The sequence below is a fragment of the Trachypithecus francoisi genome, unplaced genomic scaffold (assembly GCF_009764315.1).
Source record: "Trachypithecus francoisi isolate TF-2019V2 unplaced genomic scaffold, Tfra_2.0 Lachesis_group5, whole genome shotgun sequence".
NCBI lineage: Eukaryota > Metazoa > Chordata > Mammalia > Primates > Cercopithecidae > Trachypithecus > Trachypithecus francoisi.
This window is the reverse complement of record NW_022681470.1, coordinates 10,762,009-10,789,749: the sequence shown is the minus strand read 5'-3', so window position 1 is coordinate 10,789,749 and position 27,741 is coordinate 10,762,009. Positions and strand designations below refer to the sequence as shown.

The 27,741-nt window shown below is 36.3% G+C and overlaps 1 protein-coding gene across 8 annotated transcripts in view; it reads left to right on the top strand.

The window, feature by feature from the left end:
• Positions 1–27,741, top strand: part of RYR2 (ryanodine receptor 2) — an 805,689-nt gene that overhangs the window by 720,570 nt on the left and 57,378 nt on the right. For 4 of the 8 annotated variants that reach the window (XM_033200167.1, XM_033200162.1, XM_033200161.1 and 1 more), the window contains 8 exons: positions 8,383–8,482; positions 9,793–9,872; positions 11,849–11,925; positions 13,022–13,095; positions 21,663–21,695; positions 22,895–22,975; positions 24,100–24,188; positions 25,601–25,729. In XM_033200167.1, coding sequence (XP_033056058.1) covers positions 8,383–8,482; positions 9,793–9,872; positions 11,849–11,925; positions 13,022–13,095; positions 21,663–21,695; positions 22,895–22,975; positions 24,100–24,188; positions 25,601–25,729 — 663 coding nt within the window. The remainder of the gene's footprint in view (positions 1–8,382; positions 8,483–9,792; positions 9,873–11,848; positions 11,926–13,021; positions 13,096–21,662; positions 21,696–22,894; positions 22,976–24,099; positions 24,189–25,600; positions 25,730–27,741) is intronic. The other 4 variants (XM_033200166.1, XM_033200165.1, XM_033200164.1 and 1 more) reach the window with 1 other exon arrangement.

Genomic DNA, 27,741 nt, shown 5'->3' with positions numbered 1-27,741 from the left:
GACTAAAGCATTAAGAGTTGCTGTTCATACTATTGAATCATAGAGGGGAAGAGGGAAGGAATTTTGATGGCCAGTGTCCTCCAGTACTCACTCTGATTGCTGCAGTCTGCCAACTACATTTTTATACAATAAAATTACGTATCTCAAGTAATCATCTCGTGTCTTAGCTCCGATTTCCTAGAAAACACGGGCAAAAGCTTATGTGCTAACACTTTACTGGGGGAAGGGGTGTTACAATCCCAGGGAATTAAGAGTTAGGGAAATAGAGAAACGATACAGGGAATGAGGCAGGGCAAATAGAAGACTGAGTGTTCCTGAGCTGGTCATAGCCGTTGAGCAGTTCAGCTTCTTGCTCAGTTGTGTGGGATGCCTCCTGAGAGACCATACGCGTTACAGAACAGAACAGTGCCTCCTGGGGAAGGAGGATGGGCACTTCATATGCAGGTTCCTTACATCTCCTGTCACTTACTGGTCACAGAGGGTTAATTTCATCATACTTTCTGCTGATATTAACCAATTCTTCCAGGGAACCCATGGGGAAGCCAGAACCGCCTTGAGTACAGCCTGTTGAGTGTCCAGGCACCACAGTCTCTCCTTATCCATTAACATGGGGTCTCCTTGGTGAGTGGTAATGATGGTAGCAGCTGGCTTTCATAAGCGCACAGTGTGGTGGCAGTCATTTCTAGGGCCATTCTGGCTCAGAAGCAAGGCAAGTAGCCAAGGCTTAGAGAGAAGGGCATAGGTTGGGGTGGGGATCCTGGCCTTGATACAAAGAAGACTCCCAGAAAGCACAGCTCCCTATATTGTATACAGTAATTCATGCATATGAGTATGTGGACCAAAATAGCAGTCTGTGTAGGAGACATACAGCTGGCCCTCTGTATTTGTGGTTTCCACATCCTAGGATTCAACCAACTACAGATTTAAATATTCAAAAAAAAAGATTTGCTTCTTTACCTGACAAGTACAGACTTTTTTCCCTTGTCACTGTTCCCAAAACAATACAGCATAACAACTATTTACATAGCATTTACATTTTGTATTAGGCATTATAAGGGATCTAGAGATTATTTAAAGTAGACAGGAGGACGTACGTAGGTTATGTGCAAACACTATATCATTTTATATAAGGGACAGACGTTAATATCTGTAGGATGTCCTGGAACACGTATCGACATATATACTTGTGCACTTTTCATATGCACAGTAATTTAACTTCATGTGTTGTCATTTAAAAAATAATCTCAGTTGAAGCTTATACATGAGCAGATTATGTACGGTAAATGGAAGGCAGCAGACTCATTAAGAGCAGACACTCAGATGGACTTCCTGTGTTTGAATCCCAGCTGGAACATCTAGCTGTGTGAGCAGAAGCCTCAATTTTTCTATCTATAAAGTGGGTCTAATTATAGTATCTACTTCACAGGGTTGTGATGAGGACTAAATTAGACAATATATATAAGACACTCAGAACATTGACTATCACATAACCATCCCTAAATATTTGCTGTTATTATTATAATTAATCAACTTCACTTTCTCTGCTAAAAAAAAGTCAGGGAAGCCCATAGATAAACTTCTACAGTGTGGTGAACATAAACCACACAACACAGGAGACCCGGATTATCAGCCAGGTGCCGTGTGACCTCAGCCTCTCTGTTTCTCAGCTTTCTGTTCTTTGAACAAAGAGCTTTGAACTAGATGTTCTCAGGTGTCACGTCCACCTTTAACAGTTGTGTGGTTTGCTATCAGGTATAAATTCTCTTCATTTTTAAGGGCAATTGCGCAGTTCCTCTAATTGCATAAGTATTGATGAAAGCATGCAAGTTTTTATCACTTTTTATCATTTGTGGAAGATTAAAAAAGAAACTCCATGTGTTTTAGAACAGGAATGTGACAACAGAAATGTTTTATAGAAAATAATGTCAGCCAGGCATGGTGGATCATGCCTGTAATCCCAGCACTTTGGGAGGCCGAGGTGGGTGGATCACCTGAGGTCAGGTGTTCAACACCAGCCCGGGCAACATGGTAAAATCCCATCTCTACTAAAAATACAAAAATTAGCTGGGCATGGTGGTGGGGGCCTGTAATCCCAGCTACTCGGGAGGCCGAGGCACGAGAATAGCTTGAATCCAAGAGGCAGAGGTTGCAGTGAGCCAAGATTGCACCATTGCACTCCAGGCTGGGCAGCAGAGTGAGACTCCATCTCAAAAAAAAAAAAGAAAATAATGTCTTCTGTACATACATACGTATCCCACCTTTTCCTAGTTTAGTATTTAAAGAATCACAGAATTACACATAACACAGTAAGCTGAAGGGGAAAAAAAAAAAAAAAATTGAGAGACAAACAGTAGGGCCTTCCAGGAATAGGTTCATCTAGAAACCCATGCCATGGAATCTTGTCAGTTTAATGTGGATTGTCAGAATATCTGACTCCAAGCTTTCTAGGAGCCAATGGGAAATTACATACACTTAACATAAATTACATGAAATGACATAAATGTAAATTACATAAGTATAGGAGCCAACATGAAATTACATAAATGTAATAAAATTTAACATAATGAACTTTATGTGATTTATATAATATTCATAAATTCCATAAAGTTCATTGTAAATATCAATATCATTAAATATAATACATAATATATAAAACATATTAGGAATATTAAATATAATAATATTTAAAATGTAGTCTTCCTGATTGGAAAAAACACATTTCTAAAGTTAAAATTCAATAGCACTTTTTCCCCTGAGGATGACAAAAAATGTCCTCAACAATTCAGTTAACATCATTTTTTGACAATTTGTGCAATAGAGTCCAGTTGTGCAGATGCTACCTGGAATAGCGTAAAATGAGTACCAAGTATCTGGAAGAATTGAAGAAATACACATGTGCCACCTTTCCAGATAGTCTCCAGAAAAATTCTCTTCCCAGCTAGACAGATAATTCTTGGCAGGGGATTTGGGACTGTGTCAAATACTTAGAGCACAGCTGTTTCTCAAGAGTTGATCTGGGGTAGGGTTAATACCCATTCATGAAGACCTAGAATTACAGACACTAGAGCTTCTACAGTTGTGAGTTTTCAAAGTTCAAGTAATGAGCTGCTGTGATCCAATCTATGATCAAAGTTATTCTGACTTCCCATTTTCCCACTAATTAGTCCACCACTCTGGCACCCTCATGACCTAACCAAAGCTTTGTATCCTTAGTGGCCCCAAGTTTTCTTCTTGTTCTTATTCTCTCTTTCATCAGGCTATCCTAGGAGTGAAAGAACTGCCTAGTACTTGCTTTCTGTATTCAAGGCAGTATCCAGTGCTTTTTAAGGCTTAAACAAATAAGTAGGTAAATGACCGCTGTTTTAAATCAATATTGCATTTAGGAATAAACTACATTCCCTCTAATGATAAGTCAGCTTAACTTTGCTAATTTGATAACTTCTGATTTTAGAGTTTCTCATCTTTTCTTTCCTTTTTATACCTTGTTAATTAAGCTTTCAGTGGTAAAGTGTAAATTGTGACAACTGGACCCTGAAATAGAAAATTATTTCAACTTAGTCGAGTTTTATTGCTTTTGCATCGTTTTAAATTACTTCTAAATATGCTGAATCCCTGAGAAACAATATTCCACCCAAAATGCAAGTGTATATAATATTGGAAGAATTAAACTGTAAAGTCGTATTACACAGGATATCTAACGTCAAAGCCTCTAGTGCATTAACTGACTTCCTTGACCCTGGTTTAGTGTTTCTTTTGTCTCTGTAGATTAGTCAAACTTTGATACCATTTTTACAGAGTGTTAAAGAGACAGCATTAGAAACTGCTTATCCTGTCAAGAAGTAGAATTCTGGAAGATTATCATACTGTTTGAAAGATCAGTAATAAAGAGTGGATAATGATGAAAGATCTGAACAAAAAATTAAATGAGCTAAAGCCCACAATTTGATTATTATTTGTATGTGTATAATTCTGAAGACCTCTTTAAGCAGGAACTAAAAAACAAATTTTTAGAGCTACTAATTTTGTAGCACTTCAAACAAAAAAGATAACATTTGTAATATTTTAGATTAATTGTGATCACGGACTATAGGATATCACATCATTTAGTTCTGTCATTTATTCATGCAAATTTTCTTGAACACCTTTTATTTTCAGAGAACTGTACTGAATGTATAGTATGTGTGTACTGGTGTGGTTAAAACAAAGAAAGCCTCCTGTCTTCATGGATCTTCTAGGAAATTTCATGTACATACATACATACATACATACATACATTTATTTATTTATTTATTTATTTATTTATTTATTTATTGGCAAGGTCTTGCTCTGTTGCTCAGGCTGGAGTGCACTGGCGCAATTCTGGCCTCCAGTGATTCTTTCACCTGGGCCTACAGGTGCACACCGCAAAGCCTGGCTATTTTTAGTTTTTTATAGAGACAGGGTCTTGCTATTTGCCCAGGCTGGTCTAGAGCTCCTGGGCTCAAGCAATCCTCCCACTTCAACCTCCCAAAATGCTGGGGTTACAGGCATGAGCCACCGTGCCTGGCTTATTTATTTAATTTTAAAAAAAAGTTAGGAACCACTCATTTTAAACAAAATTATAATCTTGGTATTTTCCCATCACTGTGAGTCAACACTACAGAAATGTAGCTAATGTACATTTTTCAGGAACTGGAATACAACAGAAAAAAATTAATTGAAGTGGAGAAGGTGTCTCTTATCCATGCTTTTGACTTTCCTTAGTCTGAGTTGACCTGTTTGTGCTGCAAACCAAATTATTAGTACAATTTCACTCCCTTTCTTCATTGTCCCCATTGTTACCAATTAAATCTTCTATTTTTCAGTCTTTTTATTTCTTATAATATTGATATTCAACATCACCTTGTAGGTCATAACTATAAGATGCTAATTAAAAATATTTCAAGTTGACTTATGACATTACTAAATTATGGGAAATTTAAGGAGTTTTGTTCCTGGATATTTCTATTCTCTTATAACTTGCTACCACCTATAGTTTCTCATGAAAATATTACGAAAATATTTTCTACAGTTGTTGAAGTCATGGAAATACAAACAAACAAACACAAAGTAGATGGGCTTATTTTGTATGACGAACAGATGATAGATTTGGTAGACTCAGCCTGTGATCTGCTCAAGTTCTGCCCCAGAGGTCAATGGAGCTGAGGCAGGTCCTTCAGAAACAATGTAAATTCCTTTCCTGTAACCAGGCTACCCTGGTTTAAAATATCTTTTCATCTCCATTACGAGGATAAACTGATTAGGTCAGTGGCAAAAACTACAGTTACCTTGGCACCAACCTAATAGTTTCTCTATCGAGGAGCAAGGGACAATTGTAATTCTCCCTATTTCAATCATTTTTTCTCACTTAAGACAAGTTGTTGAAGAACTAAATATAGTTGTTTTTCTTAGAGACTTTCTACTTGTTTCCCCCGGTGTTAAAAGCTTGACACACTCTTAGACAAAATGAAATAATATTAGCAATGTAATTACAAACTTCAGTTATAACCAAAAGCAAATCATGATGTAAGATACTTCTGTTCATTACCAGTGATTTGATCATGGGTCTGATACATGACCATATTTGACCTTGAAAAAACCTCGTAACAAGCTTATTAGGATGTGCACTGATAATTCTTGGTTGCTCTTGGCAAACAGAACGTTTTGCCTAAGGGAAAATTTAAATTCTGGAGCTGCTCTTTTTTTCCTCACTTTACTGTGTAACCTTGAAATAACCTTGAAATAACACAAAGACTAAACTGCAGGTGGTGGTTATTTAAGAGCCTTAGGCAGTTTAAGCAAAATCTGGTGTGTCGGAGAACTCTATTTTTGAAAAGGTGCTTTCAAGATGTTATTTTCCTGAGTAAGATGCTTATGAAAGATCTGTCTACAATTTGTTTAGAAAAGCTAATCTGCAGTTTAAAAAAATCTTTTTACATAATTCATCTTAGTATCTGAAAATTTTCTGGTTTAACTTTCAGGGTTTTATTTTTTTTTTTAATTTATAATAAACTTTACCAATGACAGATTAAATTACATGCCCAGAAGCTGTTCTCAAAGGGCAAAGTACTAGAAAGAAATAATGTTAAAGAATCCTGAAGGGAGAGCTTCCAATTTCAGTTCAACAAAGAATAAATTCAGCAGAGAGGTTGACTTGATCTCTGTTTATGAAATACAGTATTTTTCTGCGTCTAGATTAGTATATCTTTTTGGCTCAATGCTTTTTTTTTTTTCAAATGACTTTCATCATCTTCCTGATAACATTGATTATTAAAATTTAGATGCGATATAAGAAACTGAGTGACCTGTCCAGGGAGTTTATTTTATACAAGGTAGTCTAAGATCCTGTCTATTTCTTGGACCTTGTAGGGTCCATACCTCATGTGTTGATTTCAGTTGCTGAGGAGGTTACTGGGACCTTATAGGCTACAGTGCAAGTTGTTCTGACAGGTCTTTAACTGATCTTCCCGCTTTTGGAGCACAAATGGCAAACTGTTGTTTTGTTATGTTTTTTCTCAAGAGTGTGTGGCATGTTGCCATCTTCCATCTTCTGTGAGTTTCCTGATGACTGTCTTTGTGTGTTCTGTTAGGTCAATAGAAGAACTTCTTCCTGACTCCCTTGCCTCTTTAGTTGATGAAAATGATAGGACAGTTTCGTGAGCGAATAATTTCTTATCATTTTCTTACTGAAAAACTCTCCCACAAAAGGAGTTGGTTAAGCATTAAGCGAACGTTCCACATAGAGCTCTGGCAATGGGAGGAACATAAAAGATTGTTGGGTCTAAAAGGAAGAATCAAACGTTGCTCATCAGTTTTAAACAACACCTGAAGAGCAGACGAAAGGGTCCTCTTTCAGTTTTTCTGAAACCGTGTTGTAATGACAAAATGGTTTTGTGTGTCTGTGTGGTTCTGTTTCTGTTTTGTTTTTGACTTCACAGGAAGAGGTTTAAACATGAAGGCAAACCTTATAGATGTTAGCATGGCTACATATAAAGCAAAGCTGCCTCTTTTTTTTTTTTTTTTCTTTTCTCTGCTTCCATTTAGGCCTATCACATAATTTAAGAAAACATAAAATTTAACCACAGGAGCGCTAACTATAGTGTGACAAAAAAACCCTGATCAATTTTGTTTTCGCAGCACGATATTATCAAAGATTTAAGAAACAAATTTGCCAGCCTCGGCGAGAACTCTCTGGTAACAGCATAAATGTCTGTGTTGGTTGCTTTTGATTTAAAGGTTTCTTTTTTTCATTTGTTTGAGCCCATTTCTTTTCCCCCTCCTTTTAGTTCACTTTATTTTTCATATTCTGTAACTAGCAAGCCTTCATTTTTTAAACCTCTTCCATCTTCCAGTGTCTATTTTCTGTATTTTGGATGGAAAGTTTATGGCAGCAAAGCTGTCATTCTGGCTACCTCTGCTGCAGCTCTTCCTGCTGTTAGGTCATATATGTTTTGGCCGTTGTGTTTATGGACATGATACTAATTGACTGTTTCATGTCCCATTGACTAAGCTTCTCTACCACGCCATTTGATGGACTCACTGTCATAGGGCTCTATGCAACTTTCATTCTGCAACTTATACTGCTTAGTTCCTTCTCAATTCTCCAGTGAACTGGATTGCTCAAGTGAATGGTCATACCAGTCTTGAACTTGCTGTGCCTTTATATTTTATTTTTATTTTCTTCTTTATGTTTTCAGTGGTAGCTTAAGTGGAAAAGAATAAACTCCAGCCATTGCTCCAGCAGCACCATGCAGTATCGTTTGTTACCACCAGAGAATACAAAATATAAAGGCACATTGCATCTCTTATTCTTTGGGGGTGACTGGGGAGATCTGTATCATAAATCCACTACTTTGTTGAAGCCTCCCTTTTTATTCATATCAGCTTTCAATTTTGCTTAAACTTCAAGACATCTCAGTTAATGTTTTTCTGTGATTCAGTGATACCTTGCAACTCGAGCCATTTGCTGAGCAGTATCAAGTTATGGCCATGGCATGGGAGATTATTAAAAACGTGACAAACTTATGCACAAATGTATAAATCAGAAAGTGCAAGCTTCATTGACGAAGTACAGTACTTCAAAACTGTGATACAGGCTTTGGATGAATCAAATAATTAAAATTGAGAAAAACAAATCCATGCTGATAAACCAGTACCAAAAGCATATCAAGAAAACTATAAAGGGGGGGGGAAAACAAGAGTTGAATATGTTAATAATATCTGTTTAAAAACATCGTTGGTGTTGAAATGGTCCATAATGTTGTCATAGAGCCCATACATGAAGAGATGACTAAAAATATGGTCTGTAGAAATCTGCTGTGCTTACTGATACCCTCAACATAAATGGTTGGGATTTGTGTTCAGGAAAAAGAAATGGAAAAGCAAAAGCTTTTATACCAGCAAGCCCGACTCCACGACCGTGGTGCGGCTGAGATGGTGCTGCAGACCATCAGTGCCAGCAAAGGTAAGGTTCCTTGGGTTCCCCTCTCAAATGTCTGTTCTTCAGATTTCCTTGTTACTCTCAAGGTGCTCCCTCATTTCAATTCCACTGACTAATTTAGTTCCCAGGGTTTCTGGTTCATGACTGTATCAGTGCCTGTTCACAAATACGAGCTCTCATTGTTTACGGAGACCAATGTTAATTTGTTTCTCCGAGTCTTACTATACAGCTTCATTTTCATTCTGTTCTTTAAGTTTTGGAAACTATGTTATAACTAAACCTTAGCAGACTGATCCTATAAAATGGCGGTGGCCAAGCTTTTTCTTTAAGCCAGAGAGTCAGTGTTTTCAGCTTCGAGGACTATGCAACCTGTCACAGCTCTTCAACTGTGCCGTTTTAGCACGAAAGCCGCCAGACACAATAAGTAAACAAACAGGGTGGCTGTGTTCCAAAACAACTTCATTTACACACAGTTTGTTTACACACACAGGTGGCAAGCTGTAATTTTGTTATGTAATTTATGGTATTTTGCCATAGTTTGCTGACCCTTGATACAAATATGGAGACTTTTAAAGTGAGACTTTTTTAACAATGAAGATGCTGTCGTATATCTCAGTAGCCAGTTGTTTCAAGATGATTTTTTTGTACATTCATAATAGCTTCTTTGTGAAAATATTTTAAATATAATTTGTAATGGAAAGGAAAAGTAAGGGTGGTATATTCTGTTATTAGGTACCCTTGTCCTTAAATAGAAGATTATTTCTATTTCTAAGATAAATAGAGGTGAACAATGAAAAATAAAATACGATATACTGAAGAAAATTTTGTGTTATTATCCGAATAACTTAAAATTGACAATAGTCTGCTTAATAAACCAGACTACAAACATATTAAAATAAAAGTGATACAATAAAAATGATGAAAGTTCTTCATATATAAAATTGTTGAGGGAAGAGGGAGATAAATTTTCTTTAAAGAAAGTTTTAAGTAGCTCATACTTATTTTAATGCTTATTAAACACATGAGTAATCTTGGATCTGAATAATTTCAGGTCTCAATATTTCAAGATCAGTTGTCTTCCTATTCTGTTACTTCTATATCTTCTTAAGGTTTCAGTTCTTAGATATTATAGAGAATTTTTTAAAATGTTGATGCCAAATATGCATTATTATTATTTTATTATTTTTTGGAACATAAGTCAGTCTCCCTCCGCCATTATAAAGATTGCTTGCGGGGGAGCATAAAATAATTTTTAAAGTGCAGCATTGGAGGTAGAATAGGTTAATATAGAAGGCGAAATGATACAAGAAACACTACTTTTTTATATTTCTTAGGTGAAACTGGACCAATGGTAGCAGCTACTTTGAAACTTGGAATTGCTATTTTAAATGGTGGGAACTCCACAGTACAGCAGGTAATAGCTTCCAGTCATTCACATAATGTACTTTTCAGACAAATGGACCATATAGTAAAGAACTATTTGTTGTAAAATATTTTATTTTCTATGTACAATATGGTTCAATTTTAGTTTACCACAGTACTGAAGAGAAAGCAAGAGGGAAAAAGTAATTATGTGATAGTGTTACAAATCCAAACCTCAAATGATGTCAAAATACCTGAAAACATCAAATGTGGCCTTTTATCATGTCAAGTGAATTCCGGTCCTGAGGTATGAACCACTCTCGCACCATGCATTTACCCAACGGTGGCTATCTGGTTCTGGAACCTGGCGAGGGTAACCAGCTCATTCTGTTCCCAGAATAAGTGATTATATAGCTTTTTAAAAAGGAAAAATAAAACAGTCTCTCCAAAACATTTATAAAAAATAATGTCTCTTGCTTATGTTTTACTTAAGAAGACCCTCATTACTTAGTATATATATTCAGAAGTCCTTAGATCCAGAGACAGTAGTGAGAAATCCTGTAATGTGTACTTCTTGTCTATGCAGAACTTGTCTGTTTTCTTTGTAACTTCGAATATGTATTCCACCATCTCCTTTACTGTAAGCCACGTTCCTTTGTTTGAAAAGACGAATGATTGTTTCATTTTTTATTTGACCAAAAGTTATCACACACCCCATAAATGGCTGTATGATTTTGTGTCTGTGTGTATATGTGTGTCTGTACATCTGTGTATCATACATACACTATGTGTATATTTGCTATTTGTGCATGTGTGTGTGTGTATATATATGCATATGTGCATATATTTTGTGCATATGTATCCTTTGCATATTTAGTTTATATTGCCTTCGCTATCTGAAAAACATTACTACTAAACTTTTGTCTGCTTAGCCAAGCCCTTTTTAGAACAGCGTTGATAATAGGAATTGTTCTGCTCTTCAAGATTTGGAGAAAAGCAATATTCTTATTTCCTTAAACCTTTGAGCATGCTTTCTATCATCTTGTATGTGCTTTACATCTGAAATCTCTAATACATTTTAACCATGTCAGAAATAGCTATTTCATTGTGCTATGTAACAGTAAGCTAACAAGACAAAGCATTGCTTTAGCATTTTTTTACATTTACGTTTAACCAAAATTTTGACCATAGATCCTGGATGTCATTCTGAGAACAAAAGAGAAAATTTTAATAGCCAAATGATTCCTATTGTTTTTTTCAGTTTAAAGACTATGGAAATGGAAACTGAATTTCAGTCTATAGCATTAGCATATGGCAGTCACAACTCTCAGATTGTAATGCTGTTTTGGGTTTTTTGTTTTGTTTTGTTTTGTTTTGTTTTTTGAGATGTCACCCAGGCTGGAGTGCAGTGGCGCCATCTCTGCTCACTGCAGCTTCCGCTTCCTGAGTTCCAGCAATTCTCCTGCCTCAGCCCCCCGAGTAGCTGGGACTACAGGCACATGCCACCACACCTAGCTGATTTTTGTATTTTTTAGTAGAGACGGGGTTTCACTATGTTGGCCAGGCTGGTCTCAAACTCTTGACCTCATGATTTGCCCACTTTGACCTCCCAAAGTGCTGGGATTACAGGGGTGAGCCACCGCGCCCAGCCTGTAATGAAATCACCTTGGTGTGGAAATCTGTGAATACCATCTATGGTAATTTTCTTCCCAGTTAACTTGCGAGAGAGTATCTGAATCGCCAAATTACTTTAAAAGTGACCAGAAGAGAATTAAGAGTAATATTACCCCTGACATTTTTGGTGCTTGTGGTCATGTGTAGGGCAACTAACCCTCTTATTCCAAGTTTGTGTAATTATCTTGCTTTGAGGCGTGTGTTCCTACTTCATGATAAAGATGACATTAGTCATGTGTGTACACAGTGAATATTTTCTGTCTTTAGAATGGAAAGCCTGTTTTGGTTGTTTATTTATTTAACAAACAATGAGATTTTTGTTCAGTGGCCATGTGGTTTCTATAATTCCCATAGAAAATGCTTGACTACCTCAAGGAGAAAAAGGATGTGGGCTTCTTTCAGAGCCTGGCCGGCCTGATGCAGTCATGTAGGTAAGGACTCGCTTCCTTCTTGGGGTTCTACTCAGTGGTTGTATTTTTTCGAAGCATTTGTTTCTTACTCTGACGATAATTACACATAGAAGAATAGTTAATGATTAGCAACACTTTAAAGTAGGATAATCAGCAGTGTCTTCTTTTCTGTCTTTTTTTAGGGGGCTGGTAATATCATAATTAATAACTTACAGAATGGTAATAATGCCTTAAAATAGCTTTCCTATGGTACTATAATTCCAGAACTTTGGGAGGAAGAGGTAGAGGATCCCTTGAGGCCAGCAATTCAAGACCAGCCTGGGTAACAGGGCAAGACTCCATCTCTACAAAAAGATTAAAAAAAAAAAAAACCTAGCCAGGCATGGTGGCACACACCTGTACCATAGTCCTAGCTACTCAGGAGGCTGAGGTGGGAAGATTTCTTGAGCCCAGAAGTTTGAGGCTGCAGTGAGCTATGACAGCACCACTACTCCAGCCTGAGAGACAGAGTGAGACCCTGTCTCTAATTAAAAAAAAAAAAAAAAAGACCTCCCCGTATTTAAATAGGGATCTTGGAGAATTAGTGTATATTCTGCATACTTGAAAATGAGATGTGTATGCTTTTTTAAAAAAGGAAATTCTATTTAGTTTTATTTAGGAGCTTGTAGGCCATTTCTCATTTTATGACTAAATGATCATTAACTCATTTGTGGTAATCATTTTCCATTTTTTTTTCAAGATTTAAAGTCATTCAGACAGCATTTGACTAAGGAATCTGACACACATTTAATGTAACAAGCTATTCCAACTGCAACAACATAATTATTAGAATTTTATTTCTGCACGTCTGCTAGCTTTGTAATGTACTCCCCATGTTGAAACCTATGAATGCTTTATGTTTGACTTTCACATGGATCATTTCGGTGTAGGCCCAGGGGAGACACTAGTCTGCCACTAAGAGAATATGGCTGGTAAGCAATGAATGGAGACATGTTTTCAGTGTACGTTAACATTTGGTTCATATTCCAAGATATGTGGTGTTGAGATGTTTGCTCTCCTGAACAAAGAAAATGTTCTATTAGTTCTCTAAATGTTTCCTTTTTCCTTGTTATTATAGTGTCCTTGACCTAAATGCATTTGAGCGACAAAACAAAGCTGAAGGTCTTGGGATGGTGACAGAGGAAGGATCAGGTATTAATGACTTACATTAAAAGGATCACCTGTCTCCCTTCCCTCCCTGAAATGAGTCAGTTATCAATTACCTTTCAAGTAGAGAGATACGAAGTTATTTTAAAATCGATGAAATGCTTACATGATTTATTTCAAAGTTCGTAGTTGGACACCCATCACACCCCAACACCAACCTTCCACGCCGGTCATTAACTCCTTGTGTGCCAGCCCCGTTGCCAGCGGCCTTTCCCCTTGTTGGATTTTCAATAAGGAATAATGGTTGAATGAAGGATCAAGATCCTTTATTAGAGAATTTTCTGGGAAATCATAAACCACATAGATGAACCTTTCAAGAACGTTTGACTTTCTTTGGCCACTTTAGGAAAGTTGGGCTCTCAGATTCTTCTATTTCCTTAGGATAGTCATCCTTTGAGCTCCTTCAGTCTACTCTCATTCCTGTTCTCTCCTCTTCCCTTCCAGCACAGTGATCCTCATATCCATACATGTTTGCAAGTCTAGATTGATAAAAGAAATTAAAGAGCAGTTATTGTGCTTAAATAATTCTGTGCACAAAAGCAGTGATTCACGTGATCTTAGAATTTTTCTCTCTGTAAATAGATGCTGGTATAAACTAGAAAGTTTAGCATGCAATGCATTTAAAGCAGAAATAACTTTTGCTGCCCTTTCATTTTAGGAGTATTTATTAAGAAAAAAATCTTCAGTAGCTTTTGGTTTGATTTGTTTTTATTCTTTTGTGTTTGATTTTTAAACTAGTTTTACTCAGGGCCCGTGTGTTTATCTGTTTTTGTTTGTTTTGTGTGGTTTGGATATGTCTTCTTGTCGATTATTAGTTTTGGAATATTGGGTCTTTTATTGGACTAATCTTATTTCAAAAAATAATTTTTTCTCCCATCTGTCATTTGTAGTCTATGTTTATTTCTCTGAAATATTTTAGGATTAACTAATTTATCTATGTATTTTTTTGTTCTCACAAATAGGAAAGAGAATATTTCTTACCGTATTTTAAAGTTTATTATTAATACCCATCCTGACATTGCTACTGCTATGTGGCTCCTGTGTTTATTTTATTTTCTGCTTGACATTTGGATGTACAAGTCCGGTCACCAATTATAAGTCATATGGTTACTTAACTGAGTTAGCTACCTTCAAGAAAAATCACTGACACCATTCTATAACTTCTTAGGTTTTCTGGCCTAAGGTTCTGGCCTGAGGTTCAAAAGGAATGACCTTCAAGAAAAGTCACCAGAGCCACTCTAAACTTACTTAGGTTTTGTGGGCCCGTCTGGAGAACTTGGAGCCACTGCAGATCCCAGGGCCCATCACCTGCCTACCTCCAGCATCTCTCCAAAGTCCTAAGCAATTTTCAGCTACAAAATCTCTAAAAATGAATGAAGTCTCTGTCTAAAGCCTGACTTCCCTGTCTTGGAATTAGAAATCAATTTCATTTTCCCCTGTAGTTATTACCTAATGTTCCAGGGGCTCTGACCACAAATCCATCAGTCATTCTTAGTCACTGTTCATATCAGCTCCCAAAAGGAATAGCAGCCACTTAGGTTTATTTTCCTTAGCCTCCTTTCCTTTGTCAGGCAGATATGGATTGGAATAACATTTTCGAGTCCCAAATCAGAAAGAACTTTGTGAGAGTGACCATTCTGATGCGAGAATTCTTTATAGCTCTCAAAATGAGATTGGTTTAACTTGTGCATTCTTTTTCAACACATAAGAAAATAATTACTCAAGCCGATTAACACATTTTGTATTATTTCCTTACAAACAGAAAAACAAAAGCAAAATCTCAACTTTTTTTTCTTTTTCCCCATTTCCTTTTCTTTCGACTACTGTAAATGTACTACCCTCCCTTCCTCAGTCATCACTCATGAGCGTGGTAATTATTAAAAATGAACTGTCTTTTGTTTATTTGCTCTTTTGTTTGTTGTTAGCTTTGTGTACAGACTTGATAGTGACAATTTTTGTGCATTCTTTTGTGTTGTAGACTGTTTTCATAAGTAGATTATTTAATTTCCATCATGATGCATCCTGTTATTTTTTAAATGCACACATCTAGCTTTCCTCCTTTTCTTTTTTGTTTCTATGAGGATGTGCAGTTATTACGATGTTGTTTCTATGAGGATGTGCAGTTATTACGATGTCAGAGATGAAGGGGCAACAAGCATTTCAATTACGTTTCTGGATTGGTTTTGTTGTCTTACAGTTAAAAACCTTTCCGGTGGGCCCAGCATCTGCAACTGTTGTGTCAATGAATGATCCTAGAATGTGTGCCCTAGTCTCCCTGTGGCGTTTCTGTCTTGAACATACTGTGGCTTTATGGCTGCACGGATTGGTGCACAGGAAATCGGTGACATAGTCAAGGGGGATGTGACAAGCTGAGTCTCCTCCTCACTAGTGTGCTCTGCCAGTTGCCTTCCAAAGATTGGGAGGTCTACTGAGTTTTTCTCTATTCCTTTGAAAATCTGACAGATTGCAAATCATGTAACATCAAAACTAATTTTTATTTTTGTGACTGAATTCAAAGAGCAGTAGAAACAATAGCAACTATTTGCTCCTTAAACTAATATACTAACAAAGATGCCATTAGTAATTCAAAGTAGTTTCTGAAAGACATTTTATGCAATGGAAATAAGGGATCCGATTTTAGATAGTACCTAGGATGCCAACAAGGCTTCCAAGATTAAATTATGCTTTCTGAATACATGCTGTTGCCTTCATCAAGAGACCTATTAGGAGCATAGGTAAGGGCCACTCATTAGCTCTATTAATATTATAGTATTTTCCAGATTGTTTTAAGAATTCCTATACAGACTTTTTTGGCATGTTTAAATGTATCTGTTTTGAGACCACTCTTTTGTTTAAGATGCTATAAAAGTAAAAAAAAAAAAAAAAAAAAGCCTATACACACCCTTCATAGGAGAAGAAAAATCAATCATCCCTCTTGGAAGGGATAGAAAAGGCTGAAAAAGCAACAGCTGTTAGTGATGTCACTTACTTCAACACTTGAGGCTCAGAGAGCATGAGCTTAGCACTGAGGAAATAATCTACTGTATCTGAATCTCCTACATCTTTGCCCACTGTTTTTATTAAGCTAAGTCTATTCCTAATGATGATAATACGACCATAAATTATCTAGCCATGGAAAATGTATAAGCTTAAATGTATGATACCCGCAACTCTCCGATGAGGTAGCTATTACCTTGATTTTATAGATAAGGAAACAGAGGAACAGAAAGGTTTCTTGACTTGTCCAGGGTCACACAGCTAAGCAGCAAGGCTGAAACTGAAATGCAGGTATTCTGCCTCCCACTGTTTCATTTACAGATCCCATGAGCCAAGTCACTTCCCTCCCATCTTTTCATATTCTTTGGGGGCTTACTTCATGTCTACCACTGCTTTTTTTTTTTTTTGCCCCTTGACTTATTCTTTGTTTAATTATTTTTGAGATGGAGGTTTGCTCTGTTGCCCAGGCTGCAGTGCAGTGGTGCAGTCTCAGCTCATTGCAACCTCCACCTTCCGGGTTCAAGCGATTCTCCTGCCTCAGTCTCCCAAGTAGCTGGGATTACAGGCATGCCACCACAATCAGCTAATTTTTGTATTTTTAGTAGAGGTGGGGTTTCACCATCTTGGCCAAGCTGGTCTTGAACTCCTGGCCTCAGGTGATCCACTCACCTCAGCCTCCGAAACTGCTGGGATTACAGGTGTGAGCCACCACGCCTGGCTGCCCCTTGACTTATTGTTCTTTGTCCCTTTCCGGGACACAAATCTCTTGCCACATTTTGCATTTATTGTTAAGTTTCAAAATTGCTTTTGAACTTTTTATGGTTACAAATGTTCCTGACCTGGTATTGAGATACCACGAGGAACTATGTTTTCTTTGAGGTTTGTATATAAAGATTTCAGATGAATTATTTATACTGTGTTTTTCTACTGCCATTACTGTCATGCAAGTTTGACTTGTGTCCCCTTTTTAGACTAAGTTTCTCTCATTTCTAGAAAAGCCGGAGCCTCCCAGTTTTTTTTTTTGAAAAGGTTCTTCAGGAAATGTGTTAATTTGTAATATGCTCAGTGTTGTCTGTGCTGTATATTTTATATTTATATGTGTTTTCTTTTAATGATTTAATCAAGTTCAAAAACAAAACCTGTATGAATATTTAAAATGTCATTCCATTCTTGGATTTTTTAATTTGTTTTTTTTATCAGAACCATTAACCCCATTACCAAATCATTATGACATTGAAAGTGCAATTTTCCTGCTTTCAAAATTCTTCTTGGAATATAACAGAGGATATTGAATTTTGTTTTTGATCATCATGAGGTAGTCCTGGACTTCATAAAAGCAAGACGAAGTTTTGAAGTTGATCTGATTTCTTAAAAATAGTTCGATTTTTTAAAATCCTCACTACAACATTAACTACCAATTAACCTTCCCCACCTTTCTATCTGTATCTGATAATTTGTTTCACTGAGGTTCTTACTGATATATTTATAATCATGTAATCAAATTTATGTGAAGTTGAAGCAACACAAATTAATTAAGCAAAAGGATTGAATTGATCTTTAAGTATTGGTTACCCTAACTTTTTGTTACTGTTTTGATTGCTTAGTAATTTATGGGCTACCTTTTCCTCAAGAGTTTCCAAATACTTTCACAAGTGTAGTTTAGTATTCTGTGTACCTTATTCTGCCATTCTTGTGGGTAAATTTTCTCTTCAAGGAAAACTTGTGATGTTGGTTCATGGCACCAAATGTTTTCTTAACATCCTTGCACAGTTTTTAAACTTTGAAGCACTCATTTAAATTAGAGTGACTATTATGTGCTAGATGGTGTCTTAAGCATTGGAAATGATTTAGGAGCTCAGTACTGTGCAGACAGACTTGTAAACAAGTAACTTCAGAACAATGCTTTATGCATATAAAGGAATTTAGGTGGAAGTACTTAGCTGCTGGGATGTGGTGGGAGAAACATCACAGAAGTGACATGTAGTCTGAGTTAAGAATCAAGCTGGTGGATAAGGAAGGCAAAGACATTCCAATGTGAGGGAACCGGATATGCAAAGTTCAAGGTACCAAACATGGCAGAGAATGGTGACTAAGCTGTTGTGAAGGAATGATCAGATTAGAGGATGGAAAGATAGTACGTGGGAGGCCACAAAGGACCTTCTCTGCCCTGCCAAGGAATCTGCACTTTTTCTGAGGCCATAGAGAGCCCTTAAATACCACTTAAGTGACACTGTGTGTGTTGTTAAATGACCCACCTAGAATTGAGTTCCTGACGTTTATTGTTCAACTAATGCTTCTGATAGACTCCACTAACAAACAGTACAGTGTAGCTTTCCCATTTCTCAGTCCTGCTACTAAATAGAAATTGACTCTTCCAAAGATAGTGACCAGCATTATTTCCTTCATGGCAGTGGGAGAGCTCTGAGTTATGCCTAATGATAGATTAGATGGAATTCTTCAGAGTAGACTTTTCATACAGTTAAAGAAATCCATCTGTTTACCAGGGAAGTATGATAATTGGATTCATGCTTTTGAAAAATTACTGACAGGTAACATTGTGTAAGATAGGTATCAGAGTCTCCAGGCAGGGAAATCAGTAAGGATGTTGATGAATGGAATGGATGAAAAACAGTAAGAATTTCAGTAAGAGTCTTGACAGCCAAGAAACTTAGGCTTTGGCTATAAGAGAAACAACATGCATATCACATTTGAAAGCAAAGGGATTTTTTTTCCTCTCCAGCTAGTTTAATTTGTTTAACAGAATATACTTTAATTCTGTTATCCTTGGGACAAACCTAATTTATTTCACATAGTGGTCATTTTTGTTGTCTTGGCATCAGAAAGAGGAATGCATTGTATACACTGCTGTCAGATTGTTAACTAAATCTTAATAAATGCACTCAGTGGAATTTATAGAACTGCTGGTCATACAACCTACAGAAATTCTGTAACTTGGAAATTTAGATCATTTGACCTAAGGCTTCACATTTATTTATTTTGTGCTTTGTAGACTTCAAAGCACTTTTAATTGTTTGAGCCAATTCAATTCTCCCAACAGTCCTATGAAACGAGGAGTTGAGGAGTTTGTTAATCTCCATATCGACATGATGCAACGAAGGCTCAGAAGAGTGAACTGACTAAAGTCACATATCTAGAAATGGTTTTCCTTTGATTCTGAAATTGATGAAAACAAGTACGAGTTCACGATTTAAATAACATATAGTATGTGTGATGATAATTAGTCAAAGATTTTATTCATTACTCATGCTAACTTTACAACATTTAGAAACTATAGCACACTGATTCAGAAAGGCCATATAATACCGAAATTATCTGTTTATTTCCTGTATCTTCCATTAGACTGTGAACTTCTTCAGGTTCAAGATTATGTTCACCTCACAAGGTGCCTGCCGTAGAAGAGACACTTAGTGAAAGTTTATTGAAGTTTACTGGAATCATACTCTTTACCAGCCGATGGCTATCTGACATTGGTTATTTAATTTCTTGGTTGTTCACTGAACAACAAAATGGCATTACATTTAGCTAATTTACAGGATTCTAATAAACCCAAATTGAAATGAGATAACATATCTAGCACATCATAGTCACTAACTTAATATTAACGGTAGACTTATTTTTTAAATTTACTTTTTAATAGAATTGTAATATAATTGAAGCAGTCATACTTAAGCCACTTAAGCGGCAATATTAAAACTTCCCATATGGAATAAAATACCTGACTTTTCACTATTTTAAAATATTTTTAGCATTCTTCAGTTTTGGCAAGATGCAGAATCGATCTTTAAGTCCTCTCCAGATCAACAATCAGCATAATTTCCTCTATGGCAGTGGGGTGCTTTTGAGTCAACTTTATAGAGTATAGGGGATCCTTTAATGTGGCCAGTCCTATGCCTCATGACTCACCTTTTACCTGTGCGTTATTGTAGATAGTGACATGACAGGACCTGATAATGAGAGTGTTAGTCTTTTGGAATCTATTTATCTTAATTCGCCAATGATAGGTAGAACAGTGGCCTTTAACAATGTATTAACTTTATTAGATCTTTAAAATAGGACTTACTGTTTCACTCTTAGCTTGATTAAACACAATCTACCTAGATTATTTCCAGGAAAAAATTGTAATTTTGAGAACATTTTAATCCATGAAGATGGTGTTCAGGAGATATAAACAGTTAATAAATTCAAATCGCTATATTCAGCAGCTTGGCATCATGGTATTTCCATATTTTTTAGTGTTATTGCCACTGCACCTAATATATTAACCTTTCCACAATTTACAAAACATTACCACAGATGGTGAAGAGCCAGGGACATAGACAGGGTACATGTTATCTTTGTTTTATACAAGAGAAAACGAAGGTGCAAAGAATGAACTCCGCAGCAGCAGCAATATTGGAATACCTCTCCCTTTATTACAGTATTGAAAATCTTAAGCCTCTTATAAAAATGAAACCAAAGGAATGTCCTTCACAGTATGTACCTTGAGCCCTCAGGCAGCAATTACAAATCGTAATTGACCAACGTAAGAGCACTTTCAACTACATGTTACTTCATTCCGTTATTTGTTATTGATCTTAGTTTCCATCTTACAGTGGAATTTCTTTTGCACACATCACAAAATAGACTGCTGAACCTGTACCTTCTGCAGACATAAAGCCATCATCCATCTCTGTTATTCTACCACTTATTTGCAGCATGGGCAATGGCAGCATTTTAATCAGATAGGAATGTCTTCATTAAGCAACAGCACCCCGGCTTATACCTGGTCTCACCTGCTGGTAAACGAAGGCCTGACTCGTCCCCTCCTTTACCCCTCCCCTCTTCCCATTGTTCTGTGATGTGCGGTGTGTCCTTATATAAGTGAAGTTACTTGTACGTGTTTCGGTATACAGTCAAGAAAATACTGTGTGTGTCAACAATAAATAAAACCTTTTGTTATAAATCATTATTGTGCAGAGCATTTTTAGGTACACAGATAGATTATATTTATTTCAGTGTTTTTCTGAATACTTTCTGGTAAGGGTTACTTCTTTCACACTGAATATATGAACACTTAAAGTGTGTACGTGGTCTATTGAATTGTTTTTTGAAAAATAAAATATTGCAGATGGGCTCACAGGGCAAGAATCAATAAGCCTATGTAACAAACTCATAATATTTTGATTTAAATATCACTTTAAAGACTCTTCTGATTAAAGTGACTCATAAAAATGGTACTAAGTATCACCAATGAAGAGTTTAGTTCCTTTATTTGCCAAAAACATTCTCCCTTTTGTTTCCTATCCTGTCGTGAATTTAAACACTGAGGAATGGACTTATCAGCCAACTATGGGAGATTCAACACAACAATGTGCCTGTAACACTGAAACTTGCCACAACGTCTGATTTGCATACTTGGTGATTGTAGCATAGTCACCAAATTTCATATCTTGTGGGCTAACAGGGAAATGAGTACAGTGATTTTATGTACTTTTTTTAATGTTTATATTAGTTTTCAAAATGGTTTTGCTTCCTAACCCTACCATTATATGAAGCCTCTCACTTTGAAAGTCACAGACTGCGGACTGGTAAGTCCATCAGCTCTCTGTCACTGCGATCATTCATGACTTCACTTAAAGTAAACATACAATCATTGCATCGTTTTCTTTCTCAGCCCGAAGTATTTCCATTCTGTAAAAAGTTCTCATTTTTTTTTAAATGCTTTAGTCCATTCATTCACTGGCTATCTTATCATTTTTGCTTTTAAACAAATTTAGAGTTTGGAGCAGGTGCTCATCATGTGGAGCTTTTTTTTTTTTTTTTTTTTTTCCCCTTCCCCACGGACACTTTCTGTATTGAAAATCAGCTTCATTTGTGTGGTGCTGTTCTGAGTTTCTTTCTTTCCTTGTGTTTTTGCTTTCAAAGTAACTTGTGATCAAGATACATTTAAATTGAAATATAAGTAGACTGAGCCCTTTTCTGAGGCTTTTCTCCTTGCCCCCAAATACTTGTTAGTGTTGGATGATGCAGAGAAACGTCTGTAACTAGGGGATGCCTTTCTTTTCACCTTTTGTTAGTTTTAGCTCTCACAACACGAGCCATCAAAGTCTTTCTTTTGGTTTCATATTTAGAATTAAGGTTGTTTGCCATTTCCTCATCCTATGGAAGTAATGCTCAAACCAGTCACATCTCTATTTTAGATTTCAGAAATCTTTCCTTTTTTTTTTTAATTCAGTAGACAGCCTGATAACAAAGTTAATTAAAACAAGTTAATCAACAATTTTCTAGCGATTTATAGCTTTCACAAAAATCCATGAATTATTCTTTAGTGAAAGAAACTCTTGGCCCTGCTTTTTTGGATACACAGAATACTTTCCATTGAAGCATTTGGCCATAATCCAGGTACAAAGCAAATTTAACATGCGTGAGAGATGCAGAAAAAGGCCCCTTCTATGCACACCTTGCAAAATACAAGAATATAAAGAAAGAAAGAAGCAAAGTTTAAGCCTTTAGGTCGTTTGTAAAATGTTGCCAATCCCATGCTGCTACTTTTAACAGAGAAGTCTGAGTTTTAAAATTCAAACATTCTTTTCTTACAAAGAAAAAGAGCGTCTATCTGCCAAGCGCATGATCTTATGAGCTTCAGATAGAAAAGTGGCTATGACCTGTGACTGTTTTTGGTTTAGAACAATGCTAGATCAACATGCAAGTGGTATGGAGGTGGGACAGAAAGGGAGGGGCAGGCTGGGGTGGTTGGTAATGTTTGATCCCTCTGGACTTCCCGCAGGAGAAAAGGTTCTACAGGACGATGAGTTCACCTGTGACCTCTTCCGATTCCTGCAGCTACTCTGTGAGGGACACAACTCAGGTTTGTGAGTCCCCAAAACTTCTGATGCTACTAAGGCATAAATAATGTTTTCAAGCCAGTAATAACAGGAACCTGTTAGTTCCAATTATGCATCATTCTAGAGACAACAAATTGTTCTAGAACATGTTTCTGCATTGGGCACTGGGACATTTTATACATTGCTTCCCTGCTTTCACAGTCCTCGGATAGCTATTTCACTTGAGTCTTATCAATTATTTTGATGTTAGGGAAGACACATGAGGCTAGGCGCGGTTCCTCACCTGTAATCCCAACACTTTGGGAGGCCAAGGTGGGAGGATTGCTTGAACTTAGGAGTCCAGTATCAGCCTAGGAAACATAGCGAGACCCCCATCTCTACAAAAAATTTAAAAAATTATCCAGACATAGTGGTGCGTGCTCATAGTCCCATCTACGTGGGAGGCTGGGGCAGGAGGATTGCTTGAGGCCAGGAGTTTGAGGCTGCAGTGAGCTGTGATTGCCCCACTGCACTGCAGCTTAGGCAACACAGCAAGATCCTGTCTCTCGATTAAAAAAAAAAAAAGATGATTTATGAAGATTATAAATAGTTGTAGAGTAATATAGAGCATTATTTCTTTTGCACCACCTCTCTTGACTTTGAGTGTACACATACTTCATTGTACTACTTAACATAATGTATCTCCATTAGTTGTTTACACATCCAACTCTCTACCAGGCTTGTGCACCCCTGAAGGCAGGAACTCTATCTTAATTTTATCTTGGCTGACCCCAGCACTTTGCACAGTACTGAGGAATAAGTGATGAATGAATAAATAATTTCCTTCTTATATCCTCAAGGATAGCAACCTTTTTCAGTCATTCATTTGCCCAGAGCTCTAGAACTAGGAATAAGGAAACTGATGTTAGCAACATCTGAGACAAAAATTGAATATGGATCATCTGTGGATCACCCAGATACTCTTTTGGGGTGATCACTTTTTATGGAAAATATAAATTATTTTCATATTAAAACTATTAGATAAAAGCACTGCACTAACCCACAATGATTTTGCTGCAGAAAACATTTGCCTTTGGAGTTCTTAGAATAACTCAATTTGAACTTCTGAGCAAGCATTAATAATATATATTTTTTTTATCTTGCATAGATTTTCAGAATTATCTGAGAACTCAGACTGGCAATAATACAACTGTCAACATAATTATCTCCACTGTAGACTACCTACTGAGAGTTCAGGTATGTTGCTTTCTATATTAGTAACAAATTAAAAGGGTTGATATGTTGAAACAATACAGCAGAGTTTTAATGTATTTTGATTTATAACTAGAAAGGAGTTTTTGAGATAGTTTATCTCTGATCACAATCTCTCAGCAATTCTTAGAGCAAAACTGCCACTGTTATCCCCGCTCCTGATCTTGCCTCCTACTTTTGCTCATATTTTATTTCTGTAAGTAGAGATTCTTCCCCTCTGTATCTTTAGCTTGATGGTATTTTAAGTCATTTTCATTTTATAAAGCACTTTTCTACTCTGCTCCTTCTTCTACAGTTGTTAGACAAATTGGGGAAGAATGTTTGGAACATTCATAGGAACAGGAAAGAAAGGCTTTGTAACTGCTACCATACACTGAAATTTCATAGTCTAAGGTCACTTCTTTTCAGGTGTCCTAATATTTGCATTAATTTTCATACTACATTGCTTAAAAATCTCTGATATTTTGATCATATTTGAGAACGTTACTCAAACTGAATTGAAGATGTAGGCCTCTTAAATAACGAGAGCCCTGTACAACTTTTTTCCCCCTCATTTTATTTATAAGCCAAACCAAGCAGAGTATTTTAAAAACTATCAATGCAGACTTTCAGCTTTTTCCTTAATCTTTGAGTGTGTAATATCACAACCTTTTTTTGGCTAACTGAAAGCTTAATGTGGTGGGGGAAAGTCCATTTTGAAGTCAGTACACCAAGAAGTGTTGCTGAAAACCCATTTGCAATTTTAAAAATTGTCTGAAAACCCAAACGTAGTTCACAGGCTGAACTAAATTGCATTATTTACTTATCCAACCAACATTTCTTTAAAATGTATGTTATTGTTAAATACATCTGGTTTATAGAGATTGATCTTATTTAGATAATTGTTTATAACTATTAGTATTTACAAGCAATCCAACCAGTTTTCTCAGGGACAGGTGCAAAAGCCATGGATATCAGTGAGTTCTCAGTGATGAAATGTTATTGGCTTTGTTGGAGAAAAAGGAGGTCAGATGTCGGTACCCCAAAAAAGATTATTCCATGATTCATCTATTTTCTGTGCTCACATAGTAAACATCTAACTTTGCTCATGGATAAATATGCGCCAGTCTTAATGAATTCTTATGTTTATGAAGTTCAGGGTTATCAGACAGTAATTTTTAAAGCTAAGTTTTTTCCTTCTGGTCTTCTCTTCAGTTGTTAGTTATATCTAAGAAGGAGGTTCCCATCTTGTATGTTTAGGAAAATCATTGAAGAATGATATTTAATTCACAGATATTTTTGTTTGCTACCATATCTATTATTTAAAATACTTCTCAAGCATAGAGTCCAAGACTGATTAGTCAATGGTAACTTTAGAATGTGACTGAATAATAAACAATATCATCTCTATTTCCCAGGAATCAATTAGTGACTTTTATTGGTATTACTCTGGGAAAGATGTTATTGATGAACAAGGACAACGGAATTTCTCCAAAGCTATTCAAGTGGCAAAACAAGTCTTTAACACTCTTACAGAGTATATTCAGGTAAACATTTAAACATGGCTGCTATCTGTAGCACTGAATTCCGTAGAAAAATGCAGTATGTCTAGAGTAGTTTCCATATCTCTTATGAACCCCTTTCTGAGTTTCTTTGCAAATTGCTACAATTAAAATATTAGGTTGAGATGTGAATTTATATGGAATGAAATTGCTTCACCATTTGGCAGGTTGAGATATGGTTAACTCCTTAGAGGCATGGACTGTGATGTTAGCTCTATTGCACCTCCAGGGCCTGGTATATATATTAAGCACTTAGTAAATATTAAGGAAGGAAGGGAGAGCAGGCACAACATTAAGCCATTCTTTCTAGTATTCCACTAAAAGTGGGAAGAAGTTTCATAGAAACTTAGAGAAGAGTGTTTGAAAAAATCGCATATGTATATTATAGATAAAATACCATATGGAATATTCTTTTCTGTTTTACATCGATTTGTTTTATGTTCTCCTTGAACTAAGCTTCTAGCCTTAACTTCAGATTTTTTTTAATATTTGATAAAATTCTGGGTTTTTCTTCAATCAGCAAAACTTTGCTGATGACCAGTCATCTTTCCTTTCTGTCTTGTCTCAGTGGCCCATAGTACCCTGAATCATTCACTATGTTTGACGTGTCCCATGCTAAGCATAAAACAGGAGGGAGAAACTTATAATTGGCTTTGTGAGACTAAAATAAGCTTGTGGGGAGAAGAAAGGTTAAGTTAAAAATAAATTGTATCCCAGGAGCCTCACAGTTACAGCTGTTTCAGTAAATCAATGACTCATGGCCAAGTACAGCCATCCAAGAGTAAGTGCTGTAGAGGTAGGAAGACGTCCTCTAGACTCACTGTCCTCTGCATTCGGTCCCTTGGAAGCATGCACTTTTTGTATTATGTTTTGCCTTGTTGGGGAAGAGGAACCTTATTTCAGCACTTCCAGATGGAAAAGTCGCACTTGATAATTCTAATAACATTTCCTTTAAAATCAAATAAAAGTGAAAGCTTCAGTCAGTTTTGGTCTACTCATAGTCCCATTTCCTTACCTCTCCTGGCTTTCATTATTGCTTTAGTATTCGCATACATGCCTAGAGTGATACCAGTACAACAACATTCATGTGTCACATCCTGAATAAATAACAGGATTGACTGATGGCATTAGCAAGCCACTGGATTTTGCAGAAATGGGAATCAGGATGATTTCTATAATATATTCCAAATGAAACATAACCGCCATTTCAGCTAAGAGTGGGCATTTCTTGGTTCCTAAAATAATTGAGATTCCTGAATTTATCGAAAGCTAGAAGCATCCATTGAGCTCTTACTATGTGTAAAACTCTTTATTAGGTGTTGTCATAGAACACGGATTTCTACGTGAATGTTCAAAGGATATTGGATAAAGTCACATGGCTTATCATGCTTGGTTCAATAAGAACCGAAAAAAAAAAAAAAAAAAAAAAAACAGAAGTAACAAGTGACTTCTCTTGTTACTTCTTTTTTATATGACATATTTTAAAATAACAATAATATCTGAAATATGTATTTTGGAATAATGTTAGGTATTCAGAAAAGTTGCGAAGATAGTACAGAGGGTTTCTGTATATGATTCACCCAGCTTTCCCTAATGCTGACATTTTATATACTCATGGCACTTTTGTCAAAACTAAGAAATTAACATTGACACATCCTGTTAACTAAATTACAGGCTTTCTTTTGATTTTACCAGTTTTTCCATTCATGTTCTTTGTTTTTTAAAATTCTGGGATACAATCCAAGTTACCACATTACATTTAGTGAAATATGGTTTAGAGAAGCTTGCCTTAGTGGCATATCTGCTGATAAATATTGATACTATGAAGATAAGCTTATCGTTAGTCTCGTGCTTCTTCTGGACTGCCTTTTAGATTACAGCATTGCATATTGCTTTATTATTCAAACTTCTAACTACAGAAAGTTATATAAGGGGGAGATCCAACACCATTGAAATCAATGGAATTACCTATAAGATTGTAATCCCAGTTTAATAAA